This window comes from Amia ocellicauda, chromosome 10 (assembly GCF_036373705.1).
Source record: "Amia ocellicauda isolate fAmiCal2 chromosome 10, fAmiCal2.hap1, whole genome shotgun sequence".
Classification (NCBI taxonomy): domain Eukaryota; kingdom Metazoa; phylum Chordata; class Actinopteri; order Amiiformes; family Amiidae; genus Amia; species Amia ocellicauda.
Window position 1 is genome coordinate 20,139,218 of NC_089859.1, and position 18,556 is coordinate 20,157,773.

General features: G+C 44.1%; 1 protein-coding gene across 1 annotated transcript; it reads right to left on the reverse strand.

Moving 5' to 3' along the window:
* Positions 1 to 1,989: 1,989 nt before the first annotated feature.
* dus3l (dihydrouridine synthase 3-like (S. cerevisiae)) lies at positions 1,990 to 12,391 on the reverse strand. The gene is made up of 14 exons (XM_066715437.1): positions 12,286 to 12,391; positions 11,626 to 11,717; positions 11,251 to 11,524; positions 10,239 to 10,883; positions 9,789 to 9,830; positions 9,444 to 9,596; positions 8,146 to 8,262; positions 7,895 to 7,960; positions 7,470 to 7,580; positions 7,284 to 7,380; positions 6,987 to 7,062; positions 6,142 to 6,330; positions 3,594 to 3,722; positions 1,990 to 2,769 (listed from the first exon to the last, which is right to left on the reverse strand). The coding sequence occupies exons 2-14, from the start codon at positions 11,709 to 11,711 to the stop codon at positions 2,697 to 2,699; spliced, it is 2,058 nt and encodes a 685-aa protein (XP_066571534.1). The 5' UTR covers positions 11,712 to 11,717; positions 12,286 to 12,391; the 3' UTR covers positions 1,990 to 2,696.
* Positions 12,392 to 18,556: the final 6,165 nt, after the last annotated feature.

Sequence of the window (18,556 nt, forward strand, 5' to 3'; positions counted from 1 at the left end):
GTCTGCCAGCCCTCCCCGCTATCGAACGTCTGCATAACTGAAGCTCAGTAAACCACACAGGTAGTATATTTTGTATACTACGCTGCTTGTCTCTATATTATCTTTGCAAATACATGTTGTCTATTTACATTTTTAATAAACCTATATCTTGCATAAAACGAATTCATGCAGATCAACCTCATCGCTAATCTGAGCTCGTATTAGTTAAAGTATTGTGGTAACTTGTGGTATCAACCCGGTCTTGTTTTCAGAGGATTTGACCACTGTGGGTTATATGTATGGGGGTCACTAGATAACAGGACTTTATTCAGCAATTATTTCTTCTGATATTGATATCAGATAAAAATGAAAACTTGTTCCCCAGCTCGGTCTGTTGAAGCCGGTCCGGGGCAGAAACACAAACCTGCTTCATGTTTCTGACCCACATTGGATACAAACGGCATTCAAAAAACAATAAAATATCCTGTGCTTATGAATGAAGGGAGTGTGAAGACTCTGTCACTCACCATTCCTCACATCCCACCTTTAACCGTATTGAAGAAGCTTTTTTCATGCCAAAGCATCCTAAGTGCTCGCCATTAAACACCTTCCATTTTTATCTTCCACCTTTCAATTAATTGCAAGGCTGTGAGTTTTTTTCTTCTGGGCCCGGGTGTCTGGCTCCCATCAGCACCATCTGTTCTCAGACACGAAACACTCTTCACACCTCTGAGCCAGTAAATCGCCACCAGAGGAGCATCGTATGGAAGAGAGAGACACTCCCAAACACTCGACTGTAAAACTGTAATTAAAAGCTCTCTCTGATACAATGACAGAAGGGATTCCACCGGGATTCAGGGAACATCAGCCACACACATTAAAGGCCAATTAAGCTGGGAGTTTGTGGGGGTGGGGGGGGGCCTAAACGAATGCATTACTAGTAGGAAACGTTGAAGTCAAGCTACACTCAAACAGAAGCGCGAACAGCAGGGTTTATGGTTCAAATTACAGACAACTTCAAAAAATACAAAGTCATGGGGCTGGACGAATCACAGGCCAGCTTCACCCTGGATGAGGTAGGACACCCATTACGACATTCTGGTGCTTTTAACCCGTTTATTTACCAATGTAGAGGAAACAAATATCTATCCAATTCTGTCTTTGTCTTTTGTGTGCAGTGACCCTGGAGTTCGCTTTAGTAACTTTAATTGTCTGCATTCTCCTAAGGAATGTTTATTTTCACTTTTCTATTACTCCCTTTTTGGTTATCAGCAACTTACATTCCTTTCTTGCAACGTATTAACGGCAAATGACCTTGCAATGCAACTGGCGATTTATAGGTTAATGATTATTATTCACTAGTGATGATTATAATATTGATGAGATGGGAAGGCTTAGGTTAGAATGCCAATGAAATCACTGATATAGTTATTAGAAATGACCATTCAGACACTGTTTGGCCCCTTGAGGGTTTGTCCCAGAATGGATATATAAGCTTTGTTCCTCCTTGGGAAGTCTGAAGAACAGTGTCATGCTTGCTTAATACTTTTGAGTTCTGTGTAATGTTGTTCTTCCTGTGCACTTAACAAATACTGATTAGAATTGTCGACTCCAAAACTTTCTTCCACCAAACCGATATCGGTGGGTGTTTGATTAACCACCTATGTGTTCTTTCCCAAGTGCTCCTTGTTTCATTTGTGCAAATTAAATACCTTGGTTTATAAAAGGGAAGAAGTCTTAAAAGGTTTTAAAAACATGTCCATTTTACACCTTCTCATCCATGCATTTCTTCTCTCCCTGGATGCGGCCTGGGTCTGGCTCCAGTTAACTGACAGGTAAACCCTGCCTGACTGCATCCGTGTCAATAAACCCCTTTTATTGCAAATTCCCTTTTGTGGAGGAGACTCACTTTCACTCGTAGTATTAAACTGTCACGTGGATATTTTAATCAAACCCCACTGATGGGTATGAACCCCCCATCCTAGAACAAGAAACTGCAACAAGCATTGGTTATATTATTTATATCATTTTAATCTCAAAGTCACATATTTTATACACAGAAGAATCTTACAACACCTCTGTACAATCAAGCCTGTGTGTCAGCAACGCAGGTGCATCTCATATCCTTGGGGCAATTTGTTAGTGAAGAGAAAATTAAAAATACAAAAAACTGGGTGCCACTTGAAGGGGGGGATGCCAGGGTTCTTTAAAGCAGTCGCTTAATTCAAATGGCACGTCGGAGGCCCTGCTGCAACTCTACGGCAGCCGAAAGCGCAGCATCAGCCAGGCTGCCGCCACACAGCGAAGCGGGCAGGAGGGCTCACTGGCCAGCGGCTCTCGCAGTGGGGGCTCCGGGACGCTCACACCCACGGGCACACATGGACAATCAAGAGTAAAAGTTCAATCTAGTAAAAGAAAATGGTAAAAACGCAGACGTATAAAATTGGGCATGCAGAACGCAGTGTTTCACACCTCATTGTGACGCGCACGACAGACCCACACCGGCTGTCCGGGCCAATCGGAGCGAGCCAGACACCTCCATCAATCACCGTGCATGTGCACCGATGCCGCGCTCTGCAGACTCGTCTTTTTATGCTGGCGGCAAAATAAAAAATAAAATGAAGTCTAACTAATGCGGTCGAGTCTGATGTCTTCAATGCTTCGACTCTCCCCCGTCCAGTCCAGCTCAGACGCCCGGCTGGCATCACAGTTCCGACTCACTTGTAGGCGTTGGCTTTGTGTTTGGGCAGGAAGGAGAAGTTGGCTGGCGTTGGACCGAGCAACATTTCACTGGGAGACAGAAGAGCAAGAAGAGTGACTTCAACTTTGACCCGCAGACAGTTTTAAAGAGATATCTGTGTGGGGAACTGATAATAATAAATATAGCTGCCAATTGCCAAGTATAGTAGCATGAGTATTGGAAATTAATGGATTTGGCAAATATAGCAGCATGGATATGCATGGACCCAGGGACACAAATGGAAATTGGGCTTCAAGTCATTCAAGACAGAAAACAGGAGACACTTCTTCACACAGAGAGTCACAATCTGAACGAACTCCCCAGCGATGTGGTTGAAGACACAATTTGGGAACATTTAAAAATAGACTGGATAGGATCCTTGGATCACTTAGTTATTAATGGACACCAAACGAGCACGATGGGGCAAATGGCCTCCTCTCAATTGGACACTTTCTTATGTTCTTATGATAGGGCAAATGTACGGACATGGGAAGTATAGTAGCCTGGTACAGTATGTGCATGTATTGTGTTTGGGTTATGTCAATAAAGTAGTTTTGCTCCAATAATGCACATGTATTACTTTCTGTTGTGTAACACATTCTAATACAGTTCAATACTGCAGTTTATGTAATTTAACCATCTCTGGAATTTGATTGACACATGGTGGCCATCTTGTTCTCTCAGCTTGCCTTGAATCGTATCAATCGGACCAGTGGCTTCAGAGAAGATCGTTGAAGATTTCCAGCCAATCCAATATAGCGGTCAAAGCATGTGACCGATCAACAAATCTGAATATAGGTCATAACATAACTTAACACACCACGTCTCACATCTCTTCCATTAGCGGTTTTGGAGAAGATGTCTGAATTCCCACCTGATTTTGATCCAGTCTCCCACATGCTGACTGGCCATCAGCGTCTCCAGGTAGTCCCTGCCCATGTAGTAGGGCGGCCTCTCGTTGATCTTCTGGGGAACGCGCTCCAGCAGACCCACTGGTATATATCTGATGGGCCGGAGGGCAGAGAGTTACAGTCTGCTTAAATCTGCTACTAGCACATGGTAAGTGAATATAAAAATAATAATAATAATAATATACAAACGGGTGACAAATTAAAGGAATAAATGACTTCAAACAGGTGTACTGCATGATACAATTAAGCAATTAACATCCTATCATGCTCTGTGGCATGTATACAAATGCTGAGCAGGACCAGCTGACCTCGATTTTGGATCAAGATGGCAAGAGGAAAGGATCTAAGTGACTTTGAAAGAGGGGTCATTATTGGGGCACAAATGGCAGGAGCTTCAGTCACACAGACGCTCAACTGGCTCGTGTTCTCGACAAGTGGGTGCATGTGTGGGACACCAAGAGAACGGTACAGGCTTGCCTGCTGGACCCCTACAGTGAGGGGGTCCGGAGGCTCCGTTATGCTGTGGGGGGCATTTGTCCCCTTAGAGGGAAGGGTCACTGCAAATCATTAATCATCATTAAAAACATTTCTCTCCTGATGGGAGTGGTCTCTTCCAGGATGACAATGCCCCATCCACAGGGCACGAGGGTCACTGAATGGTGTGAAGAGTATGAAAATGATGTGAATCATATGCTATGGCCTTCGCAGTCACCAGATCTCAAACCAATTGAACACCTATGGGAGATTTTGGACCGACGTGTTAAGCCCCATTCACACAAAAATGCCGGCAATTTGCCAGGAACATTGGCCTGCTTTTTCCTGTTTGCCCCCATTCACACTGGGTTTGAATGACAAAAAATAGCCGTGGAGGATCCATTCACACAGAAATCAGAGACTGCCGGCAAGAGCGCTGTGGCCATGAGGAGGAGATGCTACAGAAGCCATGGATCCGGAGAGCAGACCCGGACTGGCACTGTGGACGTGTGTACAAGTTAGATCATTTCCCCATTTAAAAGATATGGCAAAAGCAGTAAAATACTCTGAGATGGATATTTAGGAGACATCACACTACTGTGTTATTGTATATTTTTATACAGGCAAAACAATCGCCATTCAGCAGTGCAACGCTGATTATAATATTCACAAATATAGCAGCCTATTGTTGTGTTCTGTATAACTGCATACAGTGTGTTTAAATAGACAGCTGGATGCATCACTATTCACACTTATCATACGATTATGATAAAATGAATCGCTTTGCTGGTCAGATCTGTGCACATTCTGCACAATGTGAACGCACCTGTGTATTATTTGGTTGTATCAGAAGTAGTCAAATGTGTTAGACTACTGCATGTAACTTTATTGCCGTCATTTCTTATACACACTAATCATGTAAAATGTAAATATCCAGTGTTTTATTAATACAAAACTTACCGAGCTCACTTGATTATTGCAATATGATCCGAGTCCTGAGAAATCACGGAAGTGAATCACGAAAACAAACCCGAGTTACGAGCCGAGCGCGTTTGTACACAAGGCAAGTGAACAGCACTGACTGATACATTGTTTCAAAGCAAACAAACTGAACCAATTTAGTTTGAAATGAACCCATTGTGAGGGGGCAACACGTTTGCCTGTATGGAGATATTATATTTTGTATTATCTATTGGTATACAACATCTGACGGGTGACAGTAGTTAGCATTAAATACACCAACCTATGGGTTAATCAATAACACTCAGAATTGCAGCAACTATTATCTTCAATCTCTGACATTTCTAACAACCCGGTCCGTTTCTCGTTACGGTGATAAGTTCTTGCTCAAAGGTGGCTTAACCTTGTCGTGTTGTGGTAGCAAAAATGCTCCCCTATTCTAATTGGTTATAGCAGTTAGCCGATGCACTGCATCGACACGCAAGGACTTGACACTAAATTTGCCGGCTATAATTTTCCTGCTTTATTCACACAGACACATTGCCGGCAAATTGCCAGCAATTAGACTAGGTCCCTTGTCAGAAAATTACCAATAACCCATTAACACAGACCTTGCCGGCAACAAAATGCCACCAAATTGCCGGCAATTGTTTCAGTGTGAATGGGGTTTTAGACAGCGCTCTCCACCACCATCATCAAAACCCCAAATGAGGGAATGTCTTTTGGAAGAATGGTGTTCATCCCTCCAGTAGAGTCCAGAGACTCGGAGAATCTGTGCCAAGAGCATTGAAGCTGATCTGGGGCTCGTGGTGTCCAACACCTTACTGACACACTTTATGTTGGTTTTACTTTAATTTATCACCAGTCTGTAGTTGTTTAAATTAGTGAGAGCAAAGTGAACTCTGTGATGGCTCTGCAAAATATAAATTGATGTGATTGATTCATCCAGTGTGCATTAAAACCAGTCAAACCTGCCTTCACACTCCTCAACACTGTTTTTACGATCAGTTTCATCGCCATGTTGTCAACACCGCCGTCCCCGTGGTCAGTGCTGACCGTAGCCCCCCCGGGACGAACCTGCACATGAAGGACAGCCACTCCAGGATGAAGCTGCGCGTCTTCTCCAGGCCCTGCGTGTCGGAGCCCCAGTGCTCCAGGCCGAAGTTGGTGTAGTCCTTCAGCAGGTCGAAGCGCTCTGTGGACGAGATGTCCCAGTGGCGCCGCTCCTTGATCTCCGTGAAGATCCAGGGCTTGATCAGGGCACCCCTGCGAGGGGAACAAGGGACGGGTCACAGGGACCATGCGTGTACAGAGACCGGACGCCCCTCGCCACGGGACACCAAGCAGAACAAACCTCAGCGCTGTGAATGCGACGATACCGTTTTACAGCAGCTTGTCTAGATGAATACTATGGGTTATCCATTGATCTCTGTTCCTCTAATCCAAATAGAGGTTAAACTTCTCGTAAACTAGATTGCAATTAAAATAAATTATCCCATCATAGTGACCTATGAGATGAACACTGACGGAACACTTCATAAAACAAATCTTTAAGCAATGATTTGACAGATAAGATGATTTCCTACAACTTCCTCGAATCTGTGGCACAATGTACTCTGACTATTCTTCGTGGACAGAGCCTGGGCTTCCATATTTGAGATGAGGCAGGTGGATTCACAGATCATATGGGAATAACTGAGGTCAAGTCATGGATGATGTACATTGTAGTCTGATACCCTGCTCTCTACCACAGGCATTGTATAATTATCTGTCAAGTGATCCTCAAAGGCGAACTCAGCCGGCTACAAGGAACGGGGCCCAGGTCTGCAAGTACTCAGAGTACTGTCGCAGCACAGCAGTATTTCACATCCTGCACACGTGAATCTGACCTCTTCCTGCTCATTTGCACGTTTAATTAATACCTTCCGATCATCACTCCAGACACCCCCGTCTCTCTGGCTTTCATCGCATCTTCGTAAGACAGAATATCCCCGTTTCCTGTTCAGGGAAAACACAAACGTTCACTTCTTAATAAAACCCACCCAGCGCATCAGTCCCCTCCCCTGCCCACTCAGTGCCACTCAAGCCTGGCAGTGCTGGACATTTATACAGCATTATTAATGATATCAGCATACTTAAAGGCATCCGAACACAGAGGTTAAAGCCAAGCTTTGATCTTCTTGAGAAGGAAGAACTACGCAGCAAAGGGTTGTGCTCACCGAACAGAGGCACGGGGCTGGCCAGTTTGGCGCACGTGTCGATGTAGTCCCAGTCGGCGGACTTCGTGTAGCGCTGCTCCCGGGACCTGCCGTGAAGCTGGACGAGAGCGTCGAGAGGAATGGTGAGGGCCGGTACGACAGCACGCAGTAACGCTGCACATCTAGCCACGCGGAGCCCCGACTCACCGTGATGAGGGAGACTCCCCAGTCTCTCAGCTCCGGGATGAGCTTGTGGGCAATGTTCGACTTCTCCTGCACGCCCGTCCGGATCTTCACGGTTAAAGGGACATCCAGGACCTGCGAGCGGACGAGACGGACCCTTGTGTTTTAGTGACTGCAGCTCGACAGGCATGCATGTGACTCCTGCAGGCTTTGGTGTCGTTTCTGTGCAGAGCTAAGAGTAGAGGCTGACCAGTGAGGTGAGGACGTCAGCTGCACAGTTCTGGGTCAACACTTTCTCTCTCCTTTCCTGTGCGACCTGAAGCCACTAACCTCCCCACATCACACCATTAACATCCTTTAAAGACATCGTCAGAAGCCATAGTCTACTGCCTATACAGCACAACGTGGTAAAGCAGAGGTTTTTACATTTCAACAGCAGTCCGACTCACCGAGTTCATCCCTCGTACGATCTGCTCAAACTTCCTCGTGCGAGTCATCAGTCCACAGCCGCCGCCCTAAAGACAGAGAGAGGTCAGTCCAAACACGTCCCCCGTCGCTCGCACTGAAAATAACCACATCCGACTACAAGCAGTCAATTATCCGGGACACACAGGTCCCCGTGTCCAAAATCTCATTCAGCTGCTTTAGGGAGGCGTCCAATCACACCAAGGGTTTAAGCCACAGCGAACCCGTGTCTTACCTTGTTGTACACGAGATCGATGGGGCATCCCGAATTGATATCGACAAAATCCACTTCGATGTTGTCGTTCAGCAGCTCGGCACATTTGGTCATGGTGTCCGGAAAGCTCCCTTCCAGCTGGTAAACCAGAGCAAAACACAACCTCTACATGTGTCCCTCGTTAACACTTTACACTCCGTTTCATTTTCGCCTGGTTGGACTTCTTAGATGCACAAGTGTTTAATATGGACATTATACGGAGTACAGGAGTGTGACACCTATCAAATGAAACTAGACAACCTGTACTATAATATTCTGCATCGCTGATCATGATTAGACAGACTGTATTACAGTACTACCAAGTGTTTTCACAAAAACAAAATGCATTTTGTCTCCATTAAAGTCTATGGAACATCTTGATATACCACTCATATTGAAACTTGTATTGAAAGTTGGATGAAAATACCTTAAGAAATTGATGAATAATGTGCATTTGAAAAAAATAGCCTGTGCAGAAAAGTTTAGAGAAAATGTGTACCACAGAATACTCACATGAGGGCCATGTCTCCATTTTAAGGGCCAAAAGTATGTGGAGCCACTCAAATGAATGCATACAAACTACAGAATCAGATTCTGCATTGTTAATCATGATTAGACACACTTATATTGCAACACTAACACCTGTCCCCCCCCCATGATAAACAGCATCATTATGAATTATGAACTATGAATATCCCTATGAATATGTTATGAAAAACAAATGTCAATATAAACTTATTTTTCTTACAATTTTCCCTTAAAGTACTACTCGAAATACAACTTAAGACAAACTGGATGATAATCGGATACAAACTGAAGGAGTTATGATCATTTATTTTGTATGTATTAAAAAGAGCAATTATCAAACTGAGCAAATTTGTCCATTACCTTGCAAGACAATATCTCTTCAGCAACATCAGATCGTAACAATCTTAGTATCATTTGAAAGCCCCAAGTCTCTAGTTTCCAGTGATATATGCATGCCATGCTTTTGGCTATAATATTTCCAGCGTTATTAACAGATACATCTCAACCCGGAAGTGACTGGGGTAAATGTAATGGGTTAAGAAAGTAATACATTTAAAAAGAACATCTATATTCGACTTTCACCATTATAAAAAGATCGAACAAATGTTCTCTGGTCCGGCCAATGCAGTCCTTTTCACAGCCACACGAGGGCCTACACCAGGTCTAGACGTTTGGCCAACCTTCGACTCGGCCCACACATTCCCGCAAGTTAAAAGGCCATCGTGGAAACGATACTCGCGGCGTCAACTGACCTGCACACCGAACAAGTCCTCGGACTCGTGTCTCTTGAGGAGCGCCCACTCCGAGGCCTGGCCCTGCAGCAGGTTCGTGCACATGGCCATCTCTCCACACGTGATGTCAGCCCCAAGCCGCTTGCATATCCGACGGAAAGGGAGATTCCCGCACTGCAGATGCACCCGGACGGAGGGACACAATGAGAGACGTGTGGAGAAACATAGACCCCACAAAACACACGCGTGACAGGAGGACTACAGTCGAAGCCTGTTGAATACTACGGGATTCCTCCGCTGAGCCGGTTTTGACATTAAGATTAATTTGTTCCCAGGAGACTTTCCATAGCTTTTTGTTTTACTTACGGTGGTTAAGGGAGCAAGGTAGAGCTTATCAGTGAAATCCACCTGAAAATAAGAAAAGTGACATAATTAATATTTCACTTGCTATATGGAGAGCTTGATTTAGTAACTTTAAAAAAATCTAAAATTTTAACATTGGAGGGACCCTATATGGTACAAGCAAACAAATCTACCCATTATATCAGCTACACATGACACTAACGGCTCATAATGGCCCAGCTTTTAATTCCAGTGCATCACATCTGATATAAAGGGTAAAATGAAGCTATTTTCGGCTACAGGTTGCCTTGAATCGCCCGAGTAAAACCCATTTCTTTCACACAGAGAAATGTCAAGTAACTTTTCTGCACCACTGTAAATCCCCTTTGTCATCTGTGCCTTTGACTGGGGGGAAACCCGTCTAAGCTTGACTGATTAAGGGCCCTCGGTCTTTATGACATCAACACAACTTACTCGTTTCTTCTCACAAGGCCGCAGCTTCACAACGTCGGCGTCCGTCAGCGCGCCCAGTGTCTTCAGAGGAGCCCGTTTCTCAAGGCTTTCTTGCGCCAGGTCCAGACCCTTTGTTTCCACGGAAGAGGGGACGCCGCCATCCTGGGCGTCGTCTGGTTGTCGCTTGCTTCCCGCCTCCTGGACCCCGGTCGGCCCCTCGACACCCCCTGGGCCGGCCGGCGGGGTGTCCGGTGCCGAGTTCTCCCCCGCTGCCGTGGGGAGGTTGCCAGGCGTGGCCCCGTTCGTGCCGTTCTTCTTGGCCGCGCTTCCCTGATGGCTCCCTTTGTTGATCGTCTCGAGGAAGTCCTCCGAGGCGCTGAAGGACACCTGTCTCTTCCGCAGGCGCTGCTGCAGGTCCTTGTCCAGGCGGTTCTTAACCGTCACTCGGCCCTCCGTCTTCTTCAGCAGCTCCTCGTTCACCAGGTTCTTGAAGCCCTCGCCGATGTGCGCCTTGGAGAAGCGGCAGGTCAGGCCGTAGCAGCACTTCCCACTTGTGTCGAAGATATAGCAGCGCTCCCCCACGTCCGCGGGCTTCAGTGCCAGGTACTCCGAGATGTCGTGGAAGAACTTGCATTTCTCTCCGAAGAAGCACTTGCTTGCATTCTCCTAAAACACATAAAAAGAGGAACATTTTATATATATTTTTAATATGACAAGTTTACATTACTACTACTAGACTAATCTGCAGAACTGAAACACAAATCATGACCTACATTAGATAAAACATCTCACTTCAGTTCCTTAGTCATATTTTGATTACACCCTTTAATTGTGGGAATGCCAAACCACAACTGCTGCTTCAAATTAGAGGCTCCTCTCTCCTTGGTTGAAAGATGTTGTCTGAGAAAGCAAGTAGGGAATGCGTTGCTATTAAAGGGATGCCGAGTAAATACACAGACATGGAGATGGATATATATATATAGACAGATACAGGACACAGCGGCTGTGATCTGCGCAACATCGGTACACTCACCTGCACAATAGAGGGGCACAGCCTCCGGTTATCGTAGCTGTTTGGTTTCATATGAGGCCTGCTCTTAAACTGCCCTCGTGCTCTCTTATCCCGTCTCTTCCCTCCTTCCTTCCCCTCGTCTGCCAATTTGATCTTCTTTGCCTGAGGCTCCTCGGTCACATCCTCTCTGGACTCTTGCGCCTCTCCTTGGGCTTCGCTTCCTTCGGCAGTCTTCCCCACGCTCTCCCTCCTCGCATCTAAGGATTCGTGGAACTGCTCTTTGGTCGTGAGGTACCTGCACGGGACAACAGATCCGGGACAATTCAAATTGCAACAGATGCAAACAAAGCCATGACAAGAATATCGGAAAGTATCATGCAACTGTTAGCGGCTTACTGAGTCTTAATAGCAGCGACTCCTTTGTCATCATTCACTCTGGCTTTTGCTTCAGCTGGAGGTCGGCTGCTTCTGTTCTCTTCCATTATCCCCTTCATTACAAAAGGAAGAAAATTCAACATACATGGCAATAGTTTGTTTAGCAGAACATACAGGATGGAGTCAAAGATGCTGTGCTTTGATGTGCACTGAAGGCAGCACAGCAGCGCGGGTGCGAGTCACGTGCTGATGCCCTGTCCCGGGACAGTACGGTCACGTGCTTCGTGTGCGTCCCATGCGGTGCAAGAAAACCTAAATTCCCAACGGTTTTCAAGTTAAAACAATATCCCACCCGTAGGTACACGTTAGCACGGACCAGTATACAGATATAAACCTGAAAGTTCAGTACAATGCCCATGCAGACAGCTTTCTGTGACAACATCTGTTATGGCAGCAGCACTGAGGTCAACGGGTCCGTCCTAACACCTCCACTGCCGCACGCACTGCCCTGCTAATTCAGAGACCAACCTGCTCAATGCGTCGTAAAGCAAACCCGTGCAAGCCTTACAGATACGTTGTCGGGTTTCATGGGTTTGGTTTTATTCATGTTTTATATATAACACAGATACAACATCCCATTAAGCGGTAACTGAATGAATTCACCGTAAAGCGAAAACTAACCTGTTGTCTGGTTCTGCTATTTTGGCTCCGCGGTTTAGAGAAACCCCAAAACACGTGGGTTCTGGTGCAACAGCTGTATATGTCCGTGCTGCACGATTCAACGCGAGCAATCAGTTCCAATTGCACTGAGATTGCATGGGGTACACGGTATGAGTTTGATAGACCACAAACCAGTTCAATTAAAGAAGACATTCAAGTTCCAGAAGACTCTTTGTTTTGACAGTAGAGTGTGAGATTTTGTGTTGGTTTTTTAACCAATAAACTACGATAATAATAATGTGTTATTTCACTTATGTTGTAAGTCGCCCTGGCGACTGCCAAGAAATAAAAAAATAAATAATAATAATAATATTTCAACAACTAATATAGAAGCAAATTGGTGAAATGGGCCCATGAAGATGTAGATGTAAATGTTTCCTTCAAGACTTCATGAAGTGTGACTTCAGACACAGATCTGTTCTCCCTCGACAGTCCAATACTCATCTGACCCCTCTGGACAGCAAGCCGTAGAGCAAATGGGGGGCCACCTCTTTCATGAGTGTTCATGAGTATTCAAGTTTTCTGTAATGGATCCGATTTTTCCAAATAAAATTGAAAAGCATCTGGTCTATATTTTTCAGCCTTTTACACTCAACATGAAGTGATCGTCCTGCATATGAAAGTCTAGAGATGCCCTCTGCTTTAATAAGCAAGACTCTACCCCTCAGAGACAAACCCCTTTGCAGCCATTGGTTCTGCTTCCTTTGATAGGGATGAAATAGGGAGAAAACTTATCCTGTTGCTTCCTGCAAACAGTGATGCATAAATATGTTACTTTGTCACATTCCTTTACAGACAGCATCTGTTTGTTGATATTCAGATACAAACCAGATGCTTTACAGCATTGGTTCCTAGCCCTGGTACTGGAGGAGCACCTGGCCTGCTAGTTTTTGTTCCAACCAAGATCTCAATTACTTCATTGAATCTTAATTGGGTTAGCAATCTGCTTAGATTTGACTTTTTAAATTGTGTAATAAGAGTTGGTTATTTAATAAGCTATTTATAAAATTCTATACACAACGTAACCCCTCTACTGTTTACAATCATTAAAAGGCTCTGATTTAGGAAATTATTCGTTCAATTAAGGGTTCAATTAAGTAATTGAGAACTCAGTTAGAACATGAACCAGCAGGGTAAGGGATCCTCCAGGATCAGGGCTGGGAAACACTTCGTAATGTTATTGTCAATAACATGAAGTGCTAGCGCAGGGGTTTTCAAACCGGTCCTGGAGTACCCCCTGTCCTGCTGCTTTTTGTTCCGACCTAGGTCTTAATTACTTAATTGAATGGTATATTGCTTTGTTTGGTAATGAAGGGTTCAATTAAGCAATTAAGACCTCAGTTGGACCAAAAACCAGCAGGGCAGGAGGTACTCCCCTGTGCTTGGGGAACCTGAGGCGTCTCTCAAAAAAAGTGTGGTGTCGTCGGACAGCTGACTTATTGTTCTCTCTCTCCCTTTCAGAGTACTCACTGATACAGCTGGAAATAATCTGAGTGGCAAGGAAGAGAGAGGTGAGATGGGGCAACCCTGCCTGATGCCCCTCTGCAGATCAAACCTATATACCCGAGTTTAGTTTGACTGATCTATTATTATTTCCCGAGGCAATGAAAAATAAAATGATGTTCCACTGTATCAGATGGCTTTACTAGTGTGGGCGCTATTTCGGCTGTATGGTCAGTATAAGCCTAATAATCAGCATCATTATTAATACACGGGGGTTATAACCATTGTATTAACATCCTACCTATAATAACAGTAATGCTTATTCTGCGCATTTGTGTGTAGCAATGTGATTTCGTGCTGCTACAAATACCACAGCAGTAACATAGTTTACCCAGCGAGGGTCCTCTATCTACACTACAGCACAGCAGAAGAGATAAGAATATGCGCATGCGTGGTGCAGGGGCTGCTGGGACTGTGTGAGGGGATTTAAATGAGGCGTGCATGTAACTACGCCCCGATTGTGACGTCAGAACGGTTTCGCCGGTGGAAGCGGACAGACTGACTGTCATTGTCTTTACTCGTGTTGTCGCAGTAAGACGCGTATTCTTTTGAGGCATTAGCAATTAGGAAATAACACTTACTACCCAGCAACAAAATTGTTACATAGTGTTATTCAATTAACAATAAGTGCAATACATGTTGTGCATGAAATGAAAAGCCTCTTTCATCGTTTCGTCTATGAAATGAATTACACATTGTTCATTCCTTGTAGAGAAATGTGTGTAACATGCATGGAATTATGTACCCATACAAACTGGCATGACATGGGATTCGGCCCCGGCACCTCGAACACGGCTGTTTCCTCCTGGGCAAGCGTAAGGATCTGAGCGACTTTGACAAGGGCCAAATTGTGATGGCTAGATGACTGGGTCAGAGCATCTCCAAAACTGCAGCTCTTGTGGGGTGTTCCCGGTCTGCAGTGGTCAGTACCTATCAAAAGTGGTCCAAGGAAGGAAAAGCGGTGAACCGGCGACAGGGTCATGGGCGGCCAAGGCTCATTGATGAACATGGGGAGCGAAGGCTGGCCCGTGTGGTCCAATCCAACAGACGAGCTACTGTAGCTCAAATTGCTGAAAAAGTTAATGCTGGTTCTGATAGAAAGGTGTCAGAACACACAGTGCATCGCAGTTTGTTGCATATGGGGCTGCGTAGCCGCAGACCAGTCAGGGTGCCCATGCTGACCCCTGTCCACTGCCCAAAGCGGCTACAATGGGCACGTGAGCATCAGAACTGGACCACGGAGCAATGGAGGAAGGTGGCCTGGTCTGATGAATCATGAGTTCAAGGTGTTGACTTGGCCTCCAAATTCCCCAGATCTCAATCCAATCGAGCATCTGTGGGATGTGCTGGACAAACAAGTCCGATCCATGGAGGCCCCACATCACAACTTACAGGACTTAAAGGATCTGCTGCTGACGTCTTGGTGTCAGATACCACAGCACACCTTCAGAGGTCTAGTGGAGTCCATACCTTGACGGGTCAGGGCTGTTTTGGGGGCAAAAGGGGGATCTACACAATATTAGGCAGGTGGTCATAATGTTATGGCTGATTGGTGTATATGTACATATCAGGATAAAATTAAGTTTTTGGCCAATAGCCACTGTGTCTGGTAGAAGGACAAAACTTACCAGCCACTGATTGTTTTTACGAGGCCAACATCACCAGAAATGCATGAGGGTGCATAAATGTGTTGTGAACATGTTAAAACATGACATTTATTCAGGTAATTAATCAATCACAATAACAAAAGCAAATCCCACACCTGTATAGACTCTTATGGGTGCATATGAGGGAGAAGGATCTGGATAGATAAAACATGCTCCCACACACAGTTTCTACTTGTCTTTGACCAAAACACTGCATTCTATTGAATTATAACAGTTGCTAGTAGAGACAGTGTGTGAGATTTTCAAATTAATCCCATATGCAATAACATGGCAGCTAATGGGCATCTGTATCAACACACTAAACTAATGCATGAGAAGTGGTGTTATATGGTGACACACTGTTGCTCTTCATCCTCCTCTTCCACTTCACTGCTACTCCCTTCTCTGGGTTTCTGCACGTCATTGAAAGTCATTACATTTCAAAGTATTTTCTTAAGGCCCTTAAAAGTCATTAAAATGAATGCTGTCATTAAAAGTCATTGTTTATAAGCTACAATGTAAAAGTCTGTTTCTCTCTCGCATCTGCACATAATCAGACACCTGCCTTATCAGCCGAGAGTGCCAGGGCTGAGCGAGGTCCTTTGGATTGGGTGAAAAATACATCATCTCTAGGGATGATGACAGACAGTAACGTCCTTTCCATCGGTCAATACCATGCCTATGTTGCGCAGTTGCGCAAACGCCAGCAAAGACGCAATGTAAAGAAACCGCACACTTCACTCTTCACGTCTCTATGGCAAATCGTTTCGCCTTAATTTCATACTTCGTAATTGATGAATACTTATCTAACACCACAACTTTGTTAAATAAATATCTATGTAAAAACGCATTATTAGAAGACGGAATGGAATGGCATAATAACAGAAGACCTGTGAACTCTCATATTATTATTGTTACCCGACATTATCACAACTTTTTATTGTCACAATTTCAAATTAACTATAAAGGTTGTGACTGTTTGTTTAAAGGAATATTTTGCAATTACATCTGTCACTGACCGATGTTTTTCGTTTTCAATGTGAGCTGCCTTAACATTAGCGTCCTTGTGGCAATGTTGTCCGGTCACAACTGGGAAATACAAAATGTGTAAGACCTATCTAGCTAGCTAATTTACACAATGTACTTGATTAAACGATTGACTTTCCCACGTTTCCAAACCACACTCAACACAGACTGCCGTCTACATTCGGAAACAGAACTGTGCGTTCGAGTTGCAGCGAATAGCAAATAAAGAGCCATAGCCGACTGTGTGTGTAATATGGATGTGTTTGTTGCGCCCCTTTCCTTTTCTGTCATTGCTAGTTTCACAGCAGGGTGTTTGGCTTTGGTGGGTTAACAGATCAGCTGTGGATTCGTGGTATTTTAATTGCACTGCACATATTATACACGTATGCGCTTCTTTGTAGCGCAGATTTCTGCACATATGCGCAGATCTGCAGAATTTCGCCGATTGTGCGTATATGAACTTTGTCAATGCAACTATTATAATTCTAAAATAATTCTTTGGTATACAGCATCTTTGGACTGTTCTCTACAAATATTCTATAAGAAAAGTTCCTACATGAGAAATATGGGAGCAATGAACAAATGTTCTAGACAAAAAGTCAATTTTGTCCAATTTTCTGACTGTAATGACGCACTCTGACCACTTGTGGCAGCATATATCATTTCTGACTGAGAAAACAAGATTCAGGCGCCATCTTTGGCAGGTACGTCGTAAAAACTAAGAGCTATCAGTCACTTGCAACAGTATTACAATGTTAAGTATCTGTTTAAACACAGACACTTCTGCAAGCAAATACAAATAGTGTAAACTGAGATTTGCTATAGTGAGGGATTGTTTCAGCTGTAGAGAAGCGAAAGTGAAACATAGAATTAAAAGTGATTCACAAAACACGAAAATACAAGTTATTCAAATAAATACATGAATATGAACAATGTACAACAGCAGTGGCGTTGCTGGATCTGTAGCGGTGGGTTATTGCTTTAATTTGAAAGTCATTTCCAACCGAGACCGAGTGCCACCGCGAGTGCATGACTGTTTAATGTTGGTGCAACACGGGGCACGACTTTGTGCTCTTCTCTCTCAGCGAAATCATAACTCACAGTAACATGTTATATACGCAACTGTAAAAGCAGAGTTGAAAGGGTGAACATAATACCTTTGCTGTGTGAGCTACACCCCAGAAAACGTACAAACATCGCTCAGGCGCAATAGTACAAATGAATTGGAGCTATTTGCTCCTTAGTGATATACTTTGCTTTTCCAGCTGTAAATATATATAACGCACACATCAGAAATCAACGTGATAACTATATGAAACACCAGTTATGCAACTAAATAAGCTTGAGAATGTAACTGCAAATTGAAGAGCAGCAGCAATCTTAAGCTACTTTAATGTTTAGATTGTGTTTTAAAGCAAATAAAATGAAACTTAGAGAATCAAGTGTTTACTCATATATTATGATATTAGAGGTATTGATGGTATTACTAATGTAATTAAATTGATATATTTAAATCAGATCAGTGTAGTTGGATTTTGAGATTGTAACTGGCAAAAATAGAGGGGAAACTTGACCACGAATACTCTGCTTACCAAAACCTTTAAGCAAAAACTGTTGTCAACATGTGTCTTCATCTGATTAATATTGTAATGAGTCTGAAACCATACATTTCTCGACTGCAAGCACCTGGAAGCCTCAAAAGTTTCCTGCAACTTCTAGTTATTATTATCATTATTATTATTATTATTATTATTATAAAAACTGTTGTACCACTTCACCATCTTAATAAAAAGAAAATGAAACTGTTTGCATTGGTTTCCAATTTATTACGGAGCCTTGGGGTGCGCCTGTGAGGAGACAGAGCAGTAGTTCTGAGGAGAGGTGGGGTCAAGGGTTGGTTTCATGAGGAGTGGGATGACAGCAGCTTGTTTAAATGCAGAGGGGAAACAGCCAGAGAGGAGGGAGGAGTTGAGGAGCGTGGAGATGAAGTGGAGGAGATCAGGAGCAGTCGCTAGGAGGCGAGTGGGGAGAGGGTCCAGGGCACACGTTGTGGGTTT